Genomic DNA, 23,726 nt, shown 5'->3' with positions numbered 1-23,726 from the left:
AGGCTGAGGACAAATGCGGGGATGTGGTGGGCAGCAGGTGGGGAAGGTGCGGAGGGCCTGGGGAGGTCTCAGCTCCAGCGCTGGGGCTCCTGGGCACGGGTGGACCCAGCACATCTGTGTCCATGCACCTTTGGGGCTGTGATTCCAGAGCTCCGTTTAGGAACATGGAGCCGGGCTGGATTCTCCAGGGTTACCTATTGGAGGTAGAGGCGCTGACTTCTGGGAGTGGATGGCCCCACAGGCCTGCACATCCTGCAGGGACTTGTCCCCACTGGCTCCCTGGCAAGAGCCCCTGAGAGCAGAGACCCAGTTGCCCACATCTCCCCTGTGCGCCCTCCTTCTGAAGCAAAGGCCTGCACTGGGCGATGGCTGCAGGTTCCCTGGGAAGCCCTTCCATGCGGGGTTGGCAGGAGCCAGTGTTGGCTTTGCTGAGAGTGCAGGGAGGTGATGTGTGCTCTGGCTGGGAGTCTGAGTCCAGACTTGCCGAGAGCCCCTCCTCGGTGGTCCTGGGGAGGAAGTTCCAGAGGCTGCGGTCTAAATAACCCCTGCATCTAGGTGGCTTAGGTGGTTGAGTGTCCAACTTCGGCTCAGGTCATGATCTCACGGTTCATGAGTTTGAGCCCTGCGTCGAGCTCTGTGCTGACAGCTCAGAGCCTGGAGCCTGCTTTAGATTCTGTGTCTCCCTCTCTCTCTGCCCCTGCCCCACTCGTGCTCTGTCTCTCTCTCACAAATAAATAAACGTTAAAAAAAATTTTTTTTAAATAAGCCCCAGCAGCAGCTCGTTCCTGCCTGGCATATCTGCGGTAAAAATGTGAGGAAGATGCTCTATTTTCTTCCTAGCAGCACCTGCCGCTTCTAAAAGCACCAAGAAATAAAAGACATCTGTGTCAGGAAGTGAGCCCCAGGGTGCATCTGAGGATGTATTTGTTTGTTTTTCTGAACCACTGGCTTTGCAAGTTGGAACCGGGGCGGGGGTGGGGGGGAGCTGGGAGGCTGTGGTGGGTGCTGGGCGCAGAGAGGCAGGGGGACACAGTGGGTCTCAGGCTGTCCCCACTTGGCCATGCCGGCTTCAGGAGGAAGTGGGTAAATTAGGTAAATTAGGGCCGGCCCTGAACATTCTGCCAGACCTCTCCTCCCAGACCTCAGGGCTCCTGGGTCTTCATGACGCCAGACTTTCGGGAGCAAATGGAAAGACAGTTCTAAGCAGCTGTCTAATGGAGCACAGTTCACAGTTTTATACAGGAAGCCGGTCTCCTGGAGATCCAGCTTGATGAACCCTCCAGGAAAAATGAATCTGTTCCATGTTGTTTCTCCTCCTTTCTCTGGGATATGTGACAGTGAAGGGTCCCTGCTCTACCCTTGTTGGGGGGGGGGCGCCTGCTGTCACCTGCCAGCTCCCGGGGAAGCTCCCCGAAAGGCCCCTATATTTAGGGAGCTCCCTTATCCTGACTCTCAGTTGCATTTGCTTTCCATAGGGTGTGGCTCTGGGCTGGATGTTTGTGTTGGACACACAACTTGGACCAACTCTTGTGTTGAAGCCCCAGCCCCAAGGGGATGGAGTCAAGAGGAGGGAACTCTGGGGGTGATGAGGCCATGAGGGCCCCCCTGATGTGATCACTGCCCTTGGGAGGGAGCCCCCGCAGAGCCCCCATACCTCCCCACCCACGTGAGGATACAGCGGCTCCCCCAGACACTGGGTCCTGCACTCCCCGTCCCCAGATTGTGGGCAGCCAATGCCTGTTGTTTCTAATCCACCCCAGCTGTGCTGTTGGGTTCCAGCAACCATGGGGGAAGAGAGGGGTGACACTCAGAGCCACACTATGGGGATCTCCCCGACCACTCTCCACAGGGGAGAGTGAGGGTCTTGGAGCAAATCTGGAGAAAAGGGGAATGGATCTTTCTGGACAGGCTGTAATCCGTGTTAGAGAACTTAGGTTAAGTTCAGTACACGTAGGGTTTCTCAAAAGTGCTCTTCCTCTGCACCTGCTTTATCTCAGCAAAGCCTGGGCATTCAGAAAGTGCTTCTCTGTCCTTCCAATGGCAATTAGAACACAAACGCAGCCTTCCGTGGGGGAAATCAGATGCCAAAAATAAACCTTCCCTACGCGTGTCTCGTCTGCTGCACCTCAACTGAAGATTTCCCGGGATGAGTCAGTGTCTTTACTGGGACCAGATACCTCATAATATACGCGTCTAATTTCACTGCCTGCCTCAGACGGTCTGCCTGGTGCTGCTTTTGGGAGGGGTCTGTGTGTGCATGTGCACGTGTGTGCATGTGTGGGGGTGCATGCACGCACGGTACATGTTGCACGCACGAATAATATCAGGAAGAGAATTTACTGGCACTCTGGAGCAGCTGAACACTCTTCCCGAGATGCTGATGTCATCAGACCCACACAGGAGAGGCCGGCTGTGTCCCCGCACTCCAGAACACAGCGTCCCCTCTGTTGGGTGGACCCCATCTGTCCACATCTGCTCTGACCAAACGCTCAAGAGGGCAGGTCCTGCCCAGCGCTCACACCGGGGTTTGCTACCCGGGACAACACCCACTGCTGGCTTAGTTACACATAAATAAACACGCTCAGCGTTATTCTCTGCAAAGCTGCAAACACAGGTGAGCAAAGCCACCTGGACCTGCTCTTTCTCTGCGTAATGCTCTCCCCATCTCCTCCTCTCTTGTGCAGAGCGGGGCAGGGGCCGCTGATCAACTGAAATGAGGCAGAGAACCATAGCAATTAAATAGCTAATTTTAGCTTTTCAAGTCACCCTGCTCTCAGTGACGTGGGTGATTCACACGAGGGTTTGGAGGCTGAGGGGGCAGCCAGGCCACACGAGTGAGCATGCTCAGCGCAGAAAGCCTGGCCCGGGGGCTGGCGGAGGGGAGGGGGCTGTGTCTTACGGTCGGCTGTGATCTCGTAGGGTGAGTGCAGCCTGGCATCTCCACAGGGGGACGTGCTCACGTAGAGATGGAACAGCACGTTGTCCCGCAGCCGGTAGCCGCCGTCCTTGGACCGTTCGAATATCGAGTGCTCTGAGTCCTCCCGCCGCTTGCTAGGGTCAGAGAGAGGGTCCTCGTCACTCATTATGAACCAATAGGAAAGGCGCCCATTGGGCCGATGCCTTTGCATCTTATTTTGTGTCTTATTTCCCCGTGTCTTTCTCGTTGCCCTCTGCCTACTGCGTCTAGAGCAGGTGGCAGTGAAATGGGGAAGGGGGACCCAGTGACAGCAGTTCTGTTCTGTGCCCCCAGCCATGTGTCCGGCCTCAAGAGGGCACCACTCCAGATGCCTGTGGCTGGGTTTGTGGGGTGCTGTAGTCGTGTGGAGACACTGCCCTTTGGCGACCACCTTGCTAGAGGCTGGACGTTTGTGTCCCCCAACTTAATATGTTGGAGTCCTGCACCCCAGGATGTCAGTGTCAGCACGTGGGGCCTCTGGGAGGGGAGGAGGCCATGAGGTGGGGCCCCCATGATGGGATTAGTGTCCTTATGAAGGAGACCCCAGGGCGCCCCCTCGCCCCTTCCACACATGAGGAGGACACAGGAGAAGACACTGCCTGTGACCCAGGATGCAGCGTCTCATCAGACACCAGACCTGCTGCCCCTTGAATCCTGGACGTCCAGCGAGAGTTGCGAGTGAGTGGGAGCTTGTGGTGTTTTGTGGCGGCCGCTTGGGCCTGAACAGTCCCCATTACTGGGGGGATAAGCCTGTTACCAGGCGTGTCTGTACGTGTGGGCAGGCGGGGCGCGTGCACCTTGCAGACCATCTGCTGCAGCCATCCGTGGGCGAGCAGGTGCCCCAGGAGGGAGGCCAGAGGAGAAGGAGGCCTGGCATTTCAGGCTGGCCAGCGCTCAGCGGACGCACCATCTGGGTCACAATGTGCTGTGGGCAGACGGCTGTCCACACAGGCCCGTCCCTGGGGTCGCCACTTACCTGAGGTGTAGCTCCAGCTGTGCGTACAGGAAGTGGACCAGCGCCCTCCGGGCCACGATCTCCGCGTGGCAGTCATTGACCACCAGCCCCTGGTCATTGATGTGCTCGCCGCTGATGCACTTGGTGCCCGAGGACAGGACGATGACCTGTGCCTGCCTGACGTCCAAGCCTGGGGGACAGAGAGGGCATCAGACCCCCATCAGACCCCCTCCGTCAGATCCCCCATCAGACGCCCGTCAGAATCCCCATCCGTCAGGCCCCTGTCAGAACCCCCCCTCAGATTCCCCCTGTCGGACCTCCCGTCGGACCAACCCCCCCAGACCCCCGTCAGGCTCCTGTCAGAACCCCCTTCCCGTCAGATCCCCCATCGGACCCCATCAGAACCCCCATCAGACCCTGTCAGACTCCTGTCAGAACCCCCCTTCCCGTCAGATCCCCCATCGGACCCCATCAGAACCCCCGTCAGACCCCCGTCAGGCTCCTGTCAGAACCCCCATCAGACCCTGTCAGACTCCTGTCAGAACCCCCTTCCCGTCAGATCCCCTATCGGACCCCATCAGAACCCCCGTCAGACCCCCGTCAGACCCCCTCCGTCAGATCCCCCATCAGACGTCCGTCAGAATCCCCGTCCGTCAGACCCCCCATCGGACCCCCGTCAGACCTCCGTCAGATGCGCCCCTCGTCAGACCTCCATCAGACCCCCCGTCAGATCCCCCCCATCAGACCCTGCCCCCCGTCAGACCCCCGTCGGAATCCCCGTCAGATCCCCCATCAGACCCCTCCCGTCAGACCCCCGTGCAGGAGCGAGGCCGCCCTCCCCTCGTGGGACCCTGGCGGCCCCAGCCTGGAAGCCCCGTATGAACGGGCACCACACCGCGGGCCGGGTACGGGGGCCGCACTTAACGACAGGTGCCTGGGGTCTCGGGCCCACCCGGCCCGCAGAAAGCTCCGTCCCGAGAACTCCTTAACTTCCCAAATCGAGACCCGCGGGGGCGCCCGAGCGTGCCCCTGCCGATTCCGGACGGACGCGGAGGGGCTCCCCACTCTTGCGAGTAGCGCCCCGCGGAGGCGGGTGTGACGGACACCGGCCGGGAGGTCTGGCGGCCCGCTGGCGCTCGGGCGGCCGCGACGCTTCGAGGGCCGGGCCCGGAGCGCGTGGCCTGGCCGCGCCCGGAGGCGCCCCCCCGCCCCCCGCCATGACGCCCGGAAACCCGCCCCGCGCGCCCCGCCGCGCGGGCTGGGATTGGCTGGTGCGGGCGTGTCGAGCACGGGCCGGGGTGGGGGGTGGCGCCGGGAGCCGGGCGGGGGCGGGGCGGACGACGCACCCGCGCACGCTGACCCCGAGCTACCGTCTGCCCCAGCTCCCCGCGTGGGGCCGCCGCGACCGGGGCCTGCGGGGCGGGCGCGTGCCTGCGTCACGTGCCCGGCGCCCTGGGCCCCGAGGCCCCGGTGACCATGGCATTTCAGGGCCGGGGACCTGGGGTGTGTGGTGGGGCCGCCCCCTCTCCGGCCCGGCGCAGAAGTGGGAGCCACCCCATCCCCCACCGGCGCGGCCTCGCTTCACCGCCGCAGTTCAGGAGCCACGTGGAAGCCGCGGGACCTGAGGGCAAAGCGCGAGGCCGCGGTCACAGACGGCGTGCAAATGGTGAGTGTCCTGTTTGGGCGCCACCAGGCTGTTGTTCCTAAAGAGCCGCAGCACAGACAGGAACTCCGTGGCGGGGGGGAGTGTATGTGAAGCTCTGTCTCCCCCCCCCCCCCCCCCCCCCGTCCCTGCGCGGGTGAGGGGCTGGCGGGGGTCCCGAGGGGCCCCGGCACCGTCCCCCCGCCCCCCTCTCCCCCTCCCCCGTCCCTGCGCAGGTGAGGGGCCTGCGGGGGCCTTCTGAGGCCGGGGGCGGATGGGTCATTCCCACAGTGGAGGCTCCTTGATTTAACCGTCTCAGGACAGTGCTCGTTCTGACCACAGTCCCAACGACATTCTCTGCAAGAACGGGGAACATAACCAAAGAAACCTTAAGAACGAAGCCCACACTCCCGTTTTCAGAAGTGATGTGGGTCACCTGCATTTAGGGGGGCCCTGGAAGACCACAGGCCGAGTTTGTTGTCCTGACTGCACAGCCGGATCCCGCTCCCGATTCGCCCCCCACGCTCCCCGTCGGGCTGTTCCGGGGCCCTTTTTAAATAAACACTCGGAGTGGAGCTGAGGAAAGTGAGTGACCTTGTGAGTAAGGGGTGCTGGTGCCCGCTCTCTGTGTCTCCTGTGGCTGTGCCCCGGGCGGAGGAGGCCCTTGCCCTGTGCCCCCTGCACCCCCGGCTCCCTGCTCTCTCTGTCCCCCCCACCCCAGTCCCCCTGCACCCCCAGTACCCCTGTGCCCCCTGTGCCCCCGAACCTAGGCTGCTGAGATCTGTGAGTAATAAACGTTGTGACTTCCTTCCTTGTACTGAAGCTGCGCCTTCAGTCCAAACGGGCCTGGGGTGTCCACTCCCCCGTCGTGGGGGCTCGGAGGCGGGGGGAGCCAGCTGCTGGCCCCACGCACGTGGCTTGTGCCTCCCCTTCAGTAGGTCACACAGTGGATATTCATGGTCCAGTGAAGCTCGGCTGTTCAATGCACTGACCTAATAGGCTTATGGGTCCACGAATGTAGCCATATTTTCTCTTCATGTAGACGGTGAATTCCTTCAGGAGTCAGAATTGCCACAAAATATTTCAAGAAGGGTCTCCCCGGAGAGTCCGCGTAATTGGATGGGTCACCTGGGACAATCCAGTCAGTTTTCCTGAGTTAGTAACAAATCTGATTTCCAGGTGCTGCATGGGAAGATGGTGTCAGGAAACCATAAGCCAGATGCACCTGTTAAGCAAAAAAAAGGACCCCACCTGCAGCTTGTGGGGTCCTGAATTCTGTGCTGCGTGTGGTCAGCAGATACCGGACAGGTTAGCAGATGGTGGTATTGCTCTGTTGAGTCCCTCAGAACTTAGTTCTGAAACCCATATAACATCTGCCCGCGCCTGCCCCATAAGTGTGGGTCCTTGTTTTGAAATAAAACAGGAGAGGAAAAAAGAAGGAAAGATGTGGAGTGGGGGAGCACCACACATCCCCCTGCGGTCAGGAGGCTGGCCCTCTGTGTGTGTGTGCAGTGGGGGAGGGGGCCAGGGGGCCCTCTGTGTGTTAAGGCGAGACTGCCTGATGGATGGATGGGATGCAGCAGTGTTTGTTTCTGCGTGTCCGTCCATTCTATTCCTTCCTTCCTTCCTTCCTTCCTTCCTTCCTTCCTTCCTCCCTCTCTCCCTCCCTCCCTCCCTCCCTCCATCTCCGTTTCTGTGGCCCCAGACTGCCCAGTGCCCTGGCCAGGCTGGCCCTCGCTGGCCCCCTCCATGTGAGATGTGGCTTTGTGGACATCTCAGGAAACAATTGGATGCTCACTTCTTTTGTTCTGGTCACACAGTCAGCTGCGCTGCTCTGAGAAGAGGGAACATAGGATCCGATTAACCCCCTGTGGTTTCTTCCCCAGGACTGGCGAAATGTTTGAAAGCAGCCCCCAGATCAGCTGCTCCCATTCCACTGCCTACAGCGTCCTGGCACTCGCTTGGGGGACACCCGAGAGTCATCGATCAATAGGCCCTCGTCCCAGGGGATAAGGCCGGCCAGCTGCCAGGGAGCCGCATTCTAGCAAAGGTGGTTATCCGGTGGAGCCCATTGTGGATGAGCCAGCTTGATGGAGAAATGGCTTTGCAGATCCCAGCTTAATTAAAGCAGGTATTTAGAGTAATGGAAAGTAACATTTACAATGGTTTCCTTAGTTTTTCCACCTTCAGATGTCTGTGCATATGCCCGATAGCTTAGCAACGGAGGACGGTTTGGGACTTGTCCCCATTTCTCTTGAGGGCCGGTCTGATTCTCCTCTGTTGATTCTGTGGAAGTTGGAGCTGTAGAAACAGAAACTGCTGTCCCTTCACCCTTCATTAATCCTCACTTCTCTGGACTCCAGGCTCTGCCTTATTCAGTGTAGTTATGTGCCCCTAGAGACACACTATTTGCTTCTTCACCTCCTGTGTGCCATTCCATGCCACATGCCACAGTCCTACTCTTCAAAGGATTTATCATGAATTTGGGGAGATGATTCAGACACAGAAATATCTACAATATAAGGTATTATGTGATAAATATCATGAAAATCTGCACACAGAATGTCATCATGGGGAGGGGAGGGGAGAGAACTCTGTGCTTGGGGTCTCTACAAGCCGGCCGGGGCCTGGGCTTCCCGGGAAGTGATTCATTGAGTTCTCTTGGAGGCTCTTAGAAGGCAATTATGGAAACAGAGGGTGAGGGAAGAAGCCAGGCAAAGAGAAGGCTTCACATGAGCCTAGTCTCCAGCTGATCTGACAGAAAACTCTGGAACTTGTAGGTGCCACAGAGGCCATGTGCTCTGGGACACAGGTGCTGAGCTGTGGCCCCTGTTGTGGTGACTGTTACTCTGAAGGGCGACATGAGGCATGGTCATAGAAGACACAACCATACTGAGTTATACAGAACGAACAGAAGTGGTCAGAGGCCCCTGCCTGCAAAGCACCAAGCCCAGTTAGTTTTGTGGGAGAATTGTACCAAACTTTAAGTAGCAGACAATTTCAAGGCTATTTAAAGTGTTCCAGAGCGTATGAAGACAAGGAAAGGCTTCAAATGATTTTTATCATGAAATGCCTGTTACTGATCTATCCACCTGACTGAGAACGTGCAGAAGGAAAACTCCAGGTAGCCTCGGTTATAGGTATTGAAAATTCTAACCGCCAAGCATTGGAGGAAAAGAGCAATACAGTAAGTACTACAAGGGTGGTTTATTCCAGAAATGCAAAAATGGGTTCAATTAAAATGCAATTCAAAAATACGATTATAACTACAGATACTGAAAAAACATCTACAAAATCCAACAACTACTTTTGGTAAAAACTCAATAAAAAATAGGTGGATTTTTAAATGTGATTTTACACGTCTGTATATGTATATGTATATATTACATAGGTATATACACACACATATACGTCATAAAGATATAGATATACACACACGTTATAGAGAGATGTGTACACAAACACAGATGTTATAGAGGTATATGTGTTATATAGAGAGATACATACACATGCACAATGTTATACAGAGTTGGATGTAGACACAAATGCATGTTATAGAGAGATGTACACACATACACAGACATATGTAGGCAGAGGTATACACACAGGCACACACACACATATATAATATATAGAAAGAGGTGTAGACACATGTAGAGACAGGTATATTCACATACATGGTAGAGAGGGATATGCACATGCACCCTCCCCTAGCGTCATGCTTGCTGGGGAAACACTAGAGGGGTGTCCACTGAGCCCAGGAATACCGCAAGAATGCCCATGGTAACTTCCTTACTTAACATTTGCTGAAGTTATTAGCCAGCACAAGAAGAGAAGGAAATTGGAGATACAGTAATTGGAACGGAGAAGTAAGAGTATTGCTATTGAACGTGCTATGATTTATATGTGGAAATCTCTGGAGAATCCAATTGGAATACAGCTAGAAATAGAGAGTCAAAAAGGGGATAGGGTGCAAGTTAATATACAGAAATCGATAGCTTTCATCTGTACACACAACAGCGGGTAAGAGACTGTAAGGGACAAACCGCTCTGTTTACAGCAGCAAACAAGATAACAGGAATAAGTTTAACAAGAAATGATCAAGACGAATAACCAATAAAACATTACCCTTCCCCCTGCAAGACACCAACAAAGCGTGAACAAGTGGATGTCCCACATACTCAGACAGGAAGATCTGACGTCATGAAGCCTCTCTAAAGTGATTGATGAGGTTAACATGGTTCTGACGGGAACAGCACGAGGGCTTTGTTTCTGACAAAGAAAATCAGGTTGAAAAGTATAGTTTTGTCCTGTCATTTATATTTGAGCCATGCAAGTTGATTCTGGTAGGAAACCCAGGAAATTCTGGGAAAGAACACCAATAGTAGCACACAAAGCTGGGAGATACCAAGCAGATTACAAGGACTCAGTAACAACTTGCTATGGTTCTGATGCATGAAGTCCCACAAGGGGAACAGAGCGGAGTCCAGAAATTGACCCAAAGTCATGCAGGAAGTTGGTGTAGGATACGGTGATAGCATCTCAAACCTCGGGGGCAAAGGGCCACTATTCCATTAGTGCTGTCTAGTAACTGAAGAGCCATCTGAGAAATAAAATTGTATCTTCACCTTATACCATGCATCAGGACCAATTCCAGGCAGATCAAAGGTTTAGGTGCAAAAAAATGAAGACCTACACATGGGTGTTTCCAGCAGTTTCATTCATAATCTCCCAAACTTGGAAGCAACCAAGATGTTCTCTGTTAGTAGGTGATGTGGTCCGCCCAGACAGTGGAACAGTGTTTGGGTGATGCGGCCCGCCAGACAATAGAATAGTATTTGGCACTAAAAAGAAATGAGCTCTCAAATCATGAAGAGACATGGAGGAAACTAGCATGCTTATTACCAAGTGAAGGACGCCAACTTCCTTCCTAGGGCTCCACACTGTGTGACTGCAGCTACATGACGCTCCAGGAGAGGCGAAAGTATGAGACAGAAAAAGATCAGTGATTACAGGGCTGGGGGGAGCGTGGGGTGAAGAGACGGAACACATGGAGAGGGTTCTTAGGGCAGTGAGACTAGTCAGTGTGACACTGTAATGGTGGATCCATGTTGTTACACGTTTGTCCAAACCCACAGAATGTACAACACCAAGAATGTAAACTGTGGCCTTTGGTTATTAAGAAAAAGAAGACGTGGGGGTGCATGGCTGGTTCAGTCGGTAGAATGTGTGACTCTTGATCTTGGGGTCATGAGTTCAAGCCTCATGTTGGGTGTGGAGATTACTTAAAAATAAAAAAAATCTAAAAAGATGTCAATGTGCTAGAAGAAAACATGGGATAATCTCTTCACAAATCTGGCAGGTGAAAGACCTTTCTAATTATAATTAAAAGTCTCAAAGTAGTAAAAATTGCTAAATTCAAATGCATAAAATAATTCTCAACAGAAAAACATCCTAAAGTCAGTAAAAAGACAATTAAAAACTGGGGAAAAATACAATTTGTGTCACAAATAATTTGTATCTAATATATAAAGAACTTTTAGAAAAAAAATCCCAATAGAATAACGTGAAAGGCTATATAAAAACATTTCACAGAAAGTAAATAAAAAGTGTTCCTAAACATATGGAAAAACAGTCTCACTGATTTAAAGAGTATGACGTTCAAAATACAATGAGACGCAATTTTTCACCCATCAGGTTGGTCAACATTTAAAGGTTTATTAATGTACAGTTGGAAAGGCTGTGGGGTAGCCTCTGCCCTTATGAGCAGGGGCAGGAATATTTATGGATAGAGTGCATTTGAATGACAAGCTCACAAATGCACGTACCCTTTGACTCAGCAGTTCTGTTTCTGGCAATTTACGTGACCCGTTCATAAGCCATGTGTGAAAACGATGTGGGCACACAGCCATGTGGCACAGTGATGTTTGTAACAGCACACCTTCTCAGGGCCTGTGTCCAGCAGCAGGGAAAATAAACCGTTGCGTGAAAAAAGCAAGTGGCAGGGCAATGATGTAACAGCCGCACCTCTTGTGTGCGTTTCCTTGCATTTGCGTAAAGAAACTCTGGGAGGGTGTTGGTCACGGTCTGGGACTCTACCTGATGTACAAGGTGGCAGGTCAGCCCGTTACTGCCTGAGGGATGCTGGCTCAAGACATGAGATTCCTGGCTCAGAGACTAAGGGTATCACTGCAGCCCAGCACAGCAGTTGGCTCCTATTTGCTGTGGTGCCCTGGCCCACACCTCGTGGGCATGTGCCGGGTCCCAGAGGACACTGCAGCTGGGCAGCTGGGGACACTGAGCTCTGGAAGGTCTCTGTCATGGTGATTCAGTGTGGTTCACTGTGAGTGGAAGCAGGCACACCAGCACTCTGTCCCAGAGGAAGACAGTCGAGAAAAGTTCCAGGACTGGAGTGAATGTCTCTCCCTGGCTGGCCTCTTGCGTCGCTCTGGTCAGTTCCGGGAGAACTGGACTGTCTGCTCACTAGCTGCTGCGGTCACCTCTCCCCACTAGGAAGCCGGTACCGGGTCGTGGGAAGGTGACTGGGCTGGCTTGCTCTCTGGCTGGCCTCCATCTGATGCACTGAACTTCTAAGTCGGTGGGCTTCTCCCCAGTGCACCCTGGCCCCGGCGCGCCAACTTTAGGCAATCGTTTGGAATGTACTTTTATTTATTTAACTGGGAAGGAGTGGTTCTTAGTCCATTCAAACCTTGAATGGAATTTTCACAACACAACCTCTGATTTTGGAGGGAAATGATTACATTTCTGAGAATAAAGGTAAATATACCAACCAGCATCCAAGAACGAATATCAAAACTATGGATTTGTCCCACATGCAGACTGCCCAGGGTTGCGGTGTAGAAATGAGTTCTGACTCCCTGTTTCCTAGCGCTGCACCCACTGAGTGTCATGACCCCGGCAGTAGGGTTTCTATAATCTCCTGTGGAGACAGCGGCCAGCCTTGATGTAGGGCCTGGCCATTGGGAAGTGTCCCCCAGCAGGAGCCACCCGGCACCCTGCAGTGTCTGCCTCAGACTGCCAAGCGCTTGCCCTTTCGCCTCTGTCCTCACTTGGTCAGACCCTGATTATCTCTTTTCCTTCGAATCAGTTCCTTCCTATTGTCACTCTCTGTTTCTGTCCTTTAAATTTCCTTTAGTTAGTTTGAAATCAAGTGCATTTAAAAATGTTGGCTCAGGCACCTCTTGTGTGGGAGGGCCATGGGTAAGACCGAAGGAAACGTTTTCACTTTTGACTTTTCTCCCATCAGCGTCTTGGTTTACAGCCATCCCGCAGGGCTGTATTCTCTAAACATTGCAGATGCGTGGACTTTAGGAGGAAATTTCGTAAGCTGTGTGAACAAGCTTTGTGCGCTGCCCTGGGGATGGCAGTGCCGGGTGGGGACATAAAGCCACAGGATGTGACCCGCACCGGGACCCAAGCTTTGGAGTCGGGTGACCCTGTTTCTGCTACTGACCTTAGACTTGGGTCACAGGAGCTTGTCTGCTGTCTCCTGTGGCAAATGGGGACAAAACTAGCGCTGTCAAGGTTTTGAGGATGAAAGGGAATCGTATAAAGTTGTGACAGGGGCCGTTGAATCCCAAAGAAATGCTGTGATTTCTAGCCTTTAGTGTCACAGGTATTGGTTCCTCTGATCTGCAGCCAGACTAGTGGCATCCACTGGTAGAAGTCATTAAAGCCACGTGTTCTTTTATGACTTATACTGACTATGAAACATGTTCTTTGTATGAGGAGAAGACTCTTGGAGCAGCTGATAAACAGAGTGTGTTCAAGGACCCCTCCTGGGCTGTAGGCGAATGGCTGCTGCATTATAATCCAACAGGTTCCAATCATTCATTCGTCACAAAATATAGTTTAAGAGACTAGAATAAAGTTGAGGTTAGTTTAAATGCCTTGAAGTAAAACAGGCTGTGGTTTCTTCCACCGGTGAACTCTTTGGGGGCGGTTACCTGCCAGGTTGTGATGTCATGATGAGGAAAATGCCGGAGTGTTTGAACAGCTTTGACGGGTGCGCCCGGTCTTGAGAGAGAGTTCAGAAGTGCCGCCTTCCTCCCCATCTGTGTGTCTCCTTGTGCGCGTCTGGCGAGAAGCGAGGACTCAGGTGTCTGGTGTGGGGTTAGCCAAGGTCGGCCGCTGCCCCTCCGCAGGTGGCTTCTCCGGGGGGGGGGGGGGCCCACTGCGAGCTTCTCTGGAGACAGGCTGGGCCTGTGGCGACTTGGGTGAGTGAGGGCTCTTCTCTTCTCTCCATTTTAAGGAGGGGCGTTCAGCGTAAACATGTCAGCAGTCATGCTACACAAGGCTCAGCAGTAAAATACACCCTGCGTTTTGTGGTTTAGACCTCACCGTCTACACCAAAGCCTGAAAATCATTGTCGCACATGCTCCTTACTGTACAAGGTGGGGCCGTACGTATGGTGACGTGCCTGGACACCAGGACCTTCCTCCCTGCCGCCTGCCTCTGCACCTATCAGCAGGGTCTGGGACCAGCCCCCTGAGGCCTTTGGGGCACCGGGTGCCATAGGAGGATCGGGGCAAAGACAGCCTTACCTGGTGGCTGGCTCCGTGCCCCGCCAGAGCATGGCGCGACATCCCAGAAGCAGATTTCTTCACCCCACGTGGTCATTTTAGGTTCAGAGCAACATGCTCTGAAACACAGTGGAACACGTGTTCCATGTTGTTGCTTGGGACTTTGAGATTGTCCCAGAAAGACGGGCCGGCCTGCTCGGCCCACATGGTTCTGACGTGCTGAATGGAGCTGTTCTGGGCTGTTTTCATGAAGTTTGACCTCACCGTTTTCTTCCCTGTCCCGTTTTCAAGGAGTTGCGCATTTTTTTCTGGGGAGTCCTAAATCCCAGGCATTTGTGAGCAGTTATAGCTGAATGTCAGCTGAAACCAGACAGATGTTTGTCAAAGCCGTAGCTTCTGGGTGTATTGTGCAGGGCGGGCCAGTGGAAGACGAGCTGGAGCCTGAACTTCGGAGAGTACACACCAGGAAAGTCTTTCTTCTAGTTATTTATTTAACAAGCTTAGAAGTGAGTCATTTTCAGGCGAAGATCGAGCATCTCAGCACGACGCCTCGTGCTCAGTCTAAAGGGACCCCCACATCTTGCCGAGACTCGGGAGAGGCACCTAGCCTCTTGGTCTCCTTGTCTGTGTTTCTTAAAAGCCGTAATTAAGATTCCTGCCTTTCCCACTTCTCAGGGTTGTAGCAATTAACTTGATTAGTGTTTGCAAAAGTGCTATCAAAATTATAAATTTGCATATCAAATGAAAATCATCATTACTAAAGGCCCCTTCAAGAATCTCTTTCTCATGGAAACACCCGACTTGCTTCACAAAGGAGAAGCCGGAGCTGTTGCTTGACAACTTGGCTAAACGGTCAGTGTCCAGGTTTCCGGTTCAGGAGGTCAGAGTGAGTGACATGTTGCTTCTCCTCCCGTGGGATCCACCGAAGGAAAGGATTCTGGGGGGTGTGTGGCGGCGTGGAGGGGCAGGATGACATCCCAGTACCGCGTGGAGGAGCCATCACAAGGGAGCAGTGGCCTGCGGGGTGGGCTCAGAGAAAGCAGGCACCGACCAGCAGGCCCCAAGGGTGGGTTCACTGGGTGACTTTCAGTTTAAGGGGCCTTGTCTGGTCCCGACCCACCTGGGTCAAGGAGGCTTCCGATGGGGGGGAGCCCCCACCTTCCGCTGTATCCCCGGAAAGGGATACAATTCTAGAGGAAATCAGAGCTGCACTGGTGATAGTTGAGCTAGTATTTTTCTCATGAATGTGAATATTCAGACAAAAGCCAAAGAGAGACAGAGACAGTAAACAAAGCTCCATCACAGAGGAGGCCCAGGCCTCAGCTGCTGAGTCTCCCCAGGGACCTGTGGGGAGCATCACCTCAATAAAACAGGAGAAGGGAGGAACCTGAGGTGATGAGTGATGAAGATTGCAGAGATTAAGAAGCGTCGGACAGGGGTGCCTGGGTGGCTCAGTCAGTTGAGCATCGGACTTCAGCTCAGGTCATGATCTCACCGTTTGTGAGTTCCAGCCCCACGTTGGGTTCTGTGCTGACAGCTCAGAGCCTGGAGCCTGCTTTGGATTCTGTGTCTCCCTCTTTCTCTGCTCCTCCCCTGCTTGTGCTCTGTCTTTCTCTCTCAAAAATAAATTTTAAAATGTTAAAAAAAAATTTAAGAAGCGACGGGCAGTTGAAGAGGGTCAGGGAAGTTTCAGAAATGCCCAAGAACAGAGGAAAAGGGTAGACAACATCAGGAAGTAAGACCGAGGGTTCAGTCAGAATACTGAATGTTTGACAAAAAGTGTGTAAAGGAAGGAATTTATCAACAGAACGATAGAAGGAAACAGTGCAGAAACAGAACAGCTTAAATAGATCAGGGTGGGTGCATGGCTCCCACATGCACACATTCTCGTGAAATTAGAAAACATTCAGTTTATTTATTTGTTTCTAAAGTTTGTTTTTATTTATTTTGAGAGAGAACGAGCAGGGGTAGGGGCAGAGAGAGAAGGAGAAAGGGAGAGACAGAGAATCCCAAGCAGGCTCCACACTGTCCGCGCAGAGCTCAAGCCAAGGCTTGAACTCACAAACCATGAGATCATGACCTGAGCTAAAATCAAGAGTTGGAGGTTTAACCGAATGAGCCCCGCCCCCCCCCCCCCCATGCCCCTAAAACATTCAGTTTAAGAAAGGACCCTTTCCCTTCCTTGGGTGGGGTGGGGGCGATCCGGCAAAGATGTCAGCCGGATGTTTCTAGTTAGAAACATTAGTAAGCGATAATAGAAAAATCCCCTCCAGATGTGCAGGGAGAATAATTTTCAGTGTGGAATTCTCCCTAAGCAAAGCTATTCCAGTAATATGAAAGGCACAGTCAGGACACTGCCTGGCGAGCGAGCCTGCTGGTATCTGTTCCCCACATGTTTTAAAGGGTGTTTCTTGAGGCTGCACCTGTCAGGGAGAAGGGAGGAGAAAGAGGTGTCGTGTGTGTTGGGGGCACAGTCACAGCTGGGGGAGGGTGTGGACCTGTCCACAGACACAGGGACTTACAGGCACTTCCTTCTTTTCAGCGAAATAGAAGAAAGTTGAGCGTTCTGCAAAACACACATACTACCTCAGAAGGTCTTTAAGGAAGTCTAGCTACAGATTTGGGCCGACCCTAAATGTGACATGGCTTTGAGTGGTGGCAGAAGGAGAATCTGTAAGACTGGATGATACTGCTCTCAGGACACGGTCTGGTGACAGCACAGCAACCCTAGGTCAGCCTGTGCTTGGCGCTGGGGCCCTACAGCATCCTGACCGCGTGGAGGCCAGGTGCTGGTTTCCAACCTCAGATGACTGGACGGAGTAGGGAAGACTTCAGCACGGCAGAGAGTACAAGTACAGTATCATACGACAATACAGATACACACGTACAGCGATACAAGGCCACTTGCAAGGCAGAGCATGAAGTAAAGATAAATCATCTCCACTTGTAGGACAAGAAATAAAAGCATGTTATCTAAAACTACAAATATTACAAATATCATGAAAACTAAAAAAAGTGTCCGATTGTAATGGTGCAGATCAGTATTACTCAGAATTGAAACAGTGAACACGGAACCGATAGTGTTGAGAGTTGCGAGGACACAAATAGACCATGAGTGATGGCTTCCCTGAGGGGCTGGCAGGAGAGCGCCGTGTCTTGTCCCGAGCTCTCTTCTGGAGTTTTGACCAGTACTGCATTATTTAGATAAAAGTAAAAGCTATCCTATTCGCAGGCGTATGTTTTTGCAATCAGATTTCTCCTGATGGCCACACAAGGGCAAGCACGTTGCAGGGGCTGAGTCTCGCCCACCTAGAAGTGGACGGGCCTCTGAGTCCCATTTTCCTGCGGAATCACTGCATTTTTACAACTTTGTACACAGATGGGAACTCGAGCCAGAAAAACCTTCCCTCTCGGAGCTTCCTAGGCATTAGCTTAAATACCTGTACTAGGACTGGGGTCAAGTGTCACATCAGCTTTAAGTCAATGATTAAAGAAAATACTTGTCAGTAATTCTGCACACATCTCCCTAATGTCTTGTTAATCAACATGTTTATTAAATCTTCTCTTTATAACAGGAAAGTAAATTTCGGCAATTTATTCTTCAACGTTTAAAGTTACTAATTAGTGAAACTTCACTTTGTACAGTTGCACTTAATAGAATAAATTTTGTTCATGCAGATAAATTGTCAGCACATGAAACGGTGTGTTCACTGACCACTTTTACATGCCGTTTTCCCACGAATCTTTGCAAAATATTACTCCCCTTCCTTCCTTCCTCCTCCCCTCCCCCCTCCTTCCTTCCTCGCCTCCTTTCTCCCCTCCCTCTTCCTTCCTCTCTTTCTCCCCTCCCTCCTTCCTTCCCACTCCCTTCCTCTTTTCCCTTCCTCTTTTCCCTTCCTCTTTTCCCTTCCTCTTTTCCCTTCCTCTTTTCCCTTCCTCTTTACTTCCTCCCCTCCCTCTTCCCTCCTTCCATCCCTCCTTCCCCCTCCTCCCCCCTCCCTTCTTCCTTCCTTCCCTTCTTCCTTCCTTCTTTATCTTCTTCCCTCCCTCCCTCCCTCCTTCCTTCTTTTTTCCCTCTAAGTTGCAGAGAGGCTGATTGACCTATAGTCATGGCTAGTTGAAGGTGGGGCTGGGATTCAAACCCAAGCGACTGTTCTTGGACTCTAGCACCTCTCACGGTTTCCTAGATTATGTCCTAAAGTGGGGGCTCTTCTTTCCTGGCACCCCCTTAGTGTGAAGAATGGTGCTGGGCATGTAGAGGCATCTGGGCTGCTGGCTGGCTGGAGAAAAGAATGGCCATGTCCAGCAGGAATGATCTCGATGGAGGTGGAGTCCTAGCCTTCAACTTAGAATATTGCATTTTCTACAAGGAGGCAGATGTTTGTGCAAGTACAAGAGGGGACGGGTGTCAGTGACTAGGGCCGAATGGAGGCACTGGACACCGTGGTATCGTTGGCAAAACTGAATTGCCTTGGCCTCAGCACGTTGTCCTCCTACAGTAGTTGTTACCTTTCAAAGCATTTCATATGCCTCATCCTACTCACCAAATAACAGCAGGTGGTTGGGGGTGGGGGTGGCACTTTTCTTTCCATTTTACTAAGATGCCCTGGATGGAAAGGACATGGGATCCTGAGTGGCTTTGCCACTCCTCCGGCATCCTCACACTGGACCCCACGGGGCTGGGATGATAGGAAAACGATGCTGACTATCTGGTTTTAATGGATTTTTAACCTAAATCTGTTTCGTCATCAGATAGTCTTTGTGTAGACACGCAAAGTCTCTGTGTGAAACCTAGCCCAAAGTCAGTTATTTCTGCAATAATCATTTTGAGCGGGTCGCTACCAACTCGTGCCGAGCTGTGGAGCCAGAAACAGTAGGATTCAAACAACCAACCGGTTAGTTACTATTCATAGGCTAGTAATGAGACGTTTTCACTAAAACCGATTGCTGAAAATCAGCCATTGCCTCTCCCGCCCTGGCCGTCCCAGGCCGCGACCTTCTCTGCGGTCTGGAAGTTCCCCTCCCGTCCTGCCGCTCGTGTGGGGCGGGTGCCACGTCTGCGATCCATTTGGCAGGAAGGAGAGCACCCCATGTCCTGTGCTGGGGTTGTCACCCGGCGGGGACTCAGACTCCCTGTGCAGAGGAGACGCAGGCACCCGAGGGCAGCCTCCTCACCCACCCGCCCGCGGCACCAGTCAGCGGCTGGGCCTGACCTTGGCTTCCAGTGCTAGCAACACCAACGTGCCCGGCGTTCTCCACTGTGGCTTGGGAGCCTAATGGGAAACACAGGCCAGGTCCTCACGTGGCCCTTCTTGGCGGGACCCGAGGCGCGTGGGCAGAGCTGGCTCTGAGGTGGTGGGCTTTACGGCCACTGGTGGCACGGCTCTGCTGACCATCTATTCTGGTCACAGAGCTCCCTGGGTCCTATTCCTGTTTCTCTTGTTGGCGTCTTCGTGTGGAAGAGGGATTTGTCTTGCTCCCAAGATCAGGCAAACACTAAATCTCCTCTCCTTGCAGGTGAGGTTCCCACGGGGAAAACAAGAGGTGTTACCTGTGGTCATGACGATCCCTGCCAGTGCTTTGTGGCGGGCGTGCGCGGACGCCAGGCCCACGGTCAGCTCGCGGAACTTCTGTGTGACCAGCTGGGACACGGAGTCTGCGAATTCCTGAAAGACACAAGCACCAGGGCCTCTTTGACGGCTGAGCGCGGGCGGTGGCCTGGCCTCCCTCCTCCTCCAAGCCACGTCCCCATGTGCGGTGTCCAGACGACACCATGCCCACTATCCTACGACCCCATGGCCTGGGGAAAGAACCAGATATTACACTGAACCGGTGGCAGACCACGGTTGTGGGGGAGGACCCCAAGCCTGGCCCCGAGTCTGGGCAGAGCCTGCCCGTGGGAGGCCACAGACACTCCCACCCTCCCCTGCCCCTTGGAGGGGCCAGCCTGGGGCTGTCCTTCTGGGATTCTTGTTTCATAGAACCCTGAGTGGAGCTGGGGGCTTGCACAAACCACACACTTGGTTCCCTGTCTTCGGGGTTGTAGAACCAGTTTCTAAGTACCCCACGATCTCAGGTGCCTCCTGGCTGAGCTGCTCCCTGCTAACCCACAGTCTTCCTTCACATTTCTGCACATGTGCACATGCACACATGCATGCGCACACGAGCACTCACAGAGACACATTCACAGTGCGTACCCACACACGTGCATATGCACAGCTGTGCACAAATACATTCGGACAGCGCGTGCGCACGCACACATGCACACACACACTGAGTCGACATAACCCCACGTGTTGAAATTTTCCTAGTGTGACCAGCGTCCCTACTGAAGCCGCTCATCTGCAGTGACAAGGCCGGCGTGGTCCACGGATGTGGTTTTCTCGTCACCCTTCTCCCTCCGACATGGCCCCACGGTGGCCGTGTCGCTTCTCTGCTGCAGGAGGCAGGCTGGGATGCAGCGCCCTTCACGGCACTGGAGGCAGAGATGTGGTGTGAGTCACGAGGGCCCGTTTTATAAGGTAATCCTCTTTGTTTTGAGCTGACGGTGTTTCCATGAGGATTCAATGCAGTCACGTGTCTGAAATGCTGAGTGTGCTGCCGTGGGCTTCCTAAGTGTTCTTCGTTCATCACCATCGTTGTTACTAATGATCATTTCCCTGGTCGCTGCAGACACTGGTGGCATCTTCCTGTAGCCACGTCCAGCATCCGCTTACCTGCGAGGTGGGCAAGTGGCTCGTTTCTGTGACGGGACGGACGTTCATTTCCCGCCAGGCGTCTGCACGTTGTGCTGCAGACAGGAACAGGTCTTGGCAAAGATGCGAAAGATAGAGACCGCGTTAAAAAAAACGCATTTATGGTCAGTGAAATGTGTTGACACAGAAACAGGCCTGCCTCTCGGATGCTGGAAACGTGCAGCGACGACACTGAGGCTTTGGCGGCCGCTTGTCCAGTGCCGCTGGGGGCTCGGCGCCTTTCCCTGTGCTGCTGTGGCTGCTGCCGAAGCCTGGAGTGGCGGGTGCCATACAGGCGTGACGGTTCAGGCCTGGCAGGTGGCGTGGGGCCTGCTGGGCGTGGGGCGTGTGTGCTGGGGGGTTTTCCCTGGCTTGGCCCCAGAGGCAGTGAGGCTGCTGGGTGAGGTGCCTCACCTCCACTGGGCACTGTGGAGTCAGTCATGGGCAAGACGAATCCTGGAGACCGTCCTGTCCCGTGTGACCCAAAGATGGAGGTCCAGAGAGAGTGGGTACGTGTCCCAGGTGCACTGGGTGTGGGTGTCCTGGGGCAGCCAGAACTGGAGACCGCAAACGGGGTGGTTCAGAACAGCAGAAATCTGTTCCCGCCTGGCTCTGGAGACAGTAGTCTGAGGTCAAGGTGTCGAGGGCATTCTCCCTCCTGAGGCTCCAGGGAGGGTCCTTCCCGCCTCCTCCAGCTTCCGGGAGGGGGCTCCTCGTATCCCTGGGCTTGTGGCCATGTCCTTCCTGTCTCTGCTTCCATCATCATGTGGCTTCTGTTCTGCATCTGCCTCTCCTTCTCTGTCTCTTACAAGATGCCTGTCACTGGGTTTAGGGCTACTCTCATCCAGGATGAGCTCACCTCGGTTCCTTCAGTTCACATCTGCATAGACCCAGGCACGGGCTCCGGGGCAGGATACGGGCATGCCTTTTTGGGGCCACATTCAGACCATTTCTCCTTGTCATGACTCTTCACCTCTCGTGCTGTAACTGAGAGGGCAGCAGTTTTTCACAGAGTGTGAGTTTGGGTAATTTCTGCACGTCTTGGATGAGCCTGACTTCTTAATTTGTGTGGGAAGATTAATTGCATCATCAGGCTTTGCCAGGCACCCGGACCGTGACCTGGGCAGTCGTAACTGCTGTTTCTTGAGCAGCTACAGGTGCGGACACGGGGCTGGTAGGGTTCATGGTGCCTTGGCCCCACCTCCGAGGGCAGGGTTTATCCTTTCGCCTGACACATACTTAGGTCCCACCTCTGGAGGCTAGTGGGGAGGGGAGCTCAGAGCTCTGACTGACGGGACACAAACAGGGAGCTGGGCTCCGTGGGAACAGGGGTCTGAGGGCTCTGTGGGGCGTCCGAGAGGCCCGCTCTTGGGCAAGAGCCTTTGGGCACTGTTCCCGCAGGACCAGCAGGAAGACGCAGCCTCGGTGCCACCTGCCTCTCAGGGAGGAGGGGCTCTCGCCTGGCCACGGAGAATGAGGCTCCTGTCTAGGCACAGGGGGCCAGAAAGGCATCACTGGAGCTGACAGCTGAGATGGACCTTGAGGAACCAGTGGGCGTAAGGCCTTACCTTTTGCCTTTGTCAGGTCACAGGAGGACGTGCTCCTCAGCATGCTGGCCGTTGGGGGAGAGTCGAGATGCTGTTCTGTGGGGGCACCTAACTGCTGGGGTGCGCCCTGCCTGCTGGGCACCATGGCGCCTGCAGGTGGCTGTCCGTGCAGTCTCTCTCTGGGATGGGCTTCCTGGGGCTTCACGTGCTGCCTTCTTCTGGCTTCCCCAGGGTTTTAAGCGGCTCAAGGGCAGACTGCCTGTCTTTTACTTCTCTAAAAACGTTTAAAAAATTGAAGTATGGAGAAGCTACCGCGTTATATTCAATATTAGTTTCAGGTGTGCAACATAAGGATGAGATAACTCTATTCAGCACTCAGTGCTCGTGATGATATGAAGGAGACTCTCAGTCTCCTTCACCTATCACCCCCCCCCTCCACTTCCCCTCTGGTGACCATCAATGAGTGAGGTCATACAGTGTTTGTCTTTCTTTACTGATTTTTCTTAGAATATATTCTAGTTCCATCTACGTTGTTGCAAATGGCAAGATTTCATTCATTTTTATGGCTGAGTAATATTTCATTGTGTATATACACCACCTCTTCTTTATCTGGTCATCAAACTACGGACACTTGTTTGCTTTCCATATCTTGGTGGTTGTTGATAGTGCTGCCATCAACACTGGGGTGTGTATCTTGTGAATTAGTGTTTTTATTTTCTTTGGGTAAATACTAGTGGAATTATCGCATTAGCTTTTTGAGGCACCTCCACATTGTTTTCCAGAGCAGCTGCACCAGTTTGCATTCCCACCAGCAGTGCAAGAGGGTTCCCGTTTCTCCACATCCTCGCCAACATCTGCTTGTTCAGTTGTTAAATTATAGCCACTCTGACCGGTGTGAGGAGGTATCTCCTGGTGGTTTTGATTTGTATTTTCCTGATGATGAGTGATGTTGAGCATCTTTTCGTGTGTCTGTTGGCCATCTGGATGTCTTCTTTGGAAAAATGTTTATTCAGGTCATCTGCCCATGTTTAATTGGATTATTTGGGGTGGTTTTTGGTGTTGAGTTGTAGAAGTTCTTTACAGATTTTGGATATTAACCCCTTGTTGGATGCGTCATTTGTGAGTGTCTTATCCTGCTCAGTAGGTTGCCTCGTCATTTTATTGAGGGTTTCCTTCTCCAGTAAGTTTTCGAGGTGCTGAGATCTGATTCCCATGCCTTGTATGCTCTGAGGTGGGATTCCAACGGACCTCTGATTGCCCCTTTTCCTTCCCTTGAAAGTGAAGTTTCTGAATGTCCGCGAAGCCATAGACCATCAGCCCAGGAGGTGTCTCGTTCTGTGCGCCTGATG

General features: G+C 53.1%; 1 protein-coding gene across 1 annotated transcript in view; it reads right to left on the bottom strand.

The window, feature by feature from the left end:
- The window catches only part of ADARB2 (adenosine deaminase RNA specific B2 (inactive)), a 416,009-nt gene that overhangs the window by 34,711 nt on the left and 357,572 nt on the right, over positions 1-23,726 (bottom strand). The window contains exons 4-6 of the mRNA XM_086715061.1: positions 19,648-19,762; positions 3,933-4,101; positions 2,900-3,051 (exon numbers count right to left, since the gene is read on the bottom strand). Coding sequence (XP_086571187.1) covers positions 2,900-3,051; positions 3,933-4,101; positions 19,648-19,762 — 436 coding nt within the window. The remainder of the gene's footprint in view (positions 1-2,899; positions 3,052-3,932; positions 4,102-19,647; positions 19,763-23,726) is intronic.

This window comes from Puma concolor, chromosome B4 (assembly GCF_028749965.1).
Source record: "Puma concolor isolate L17-30 chromosome B4, mPumCon1.1.hap2, whole genome shotgun sequence".
Lineage (NCBI taxonomy): Eukaryota > Metazoa > Chordata > Mammalia > Carnivora > Felidae > Puma > Puma concolor.
The sequence above is the reverse complement of the archived record's forward strand: the minus strand, read 5'-3'. Positions and strand labels throughout refer to the sequence as shown.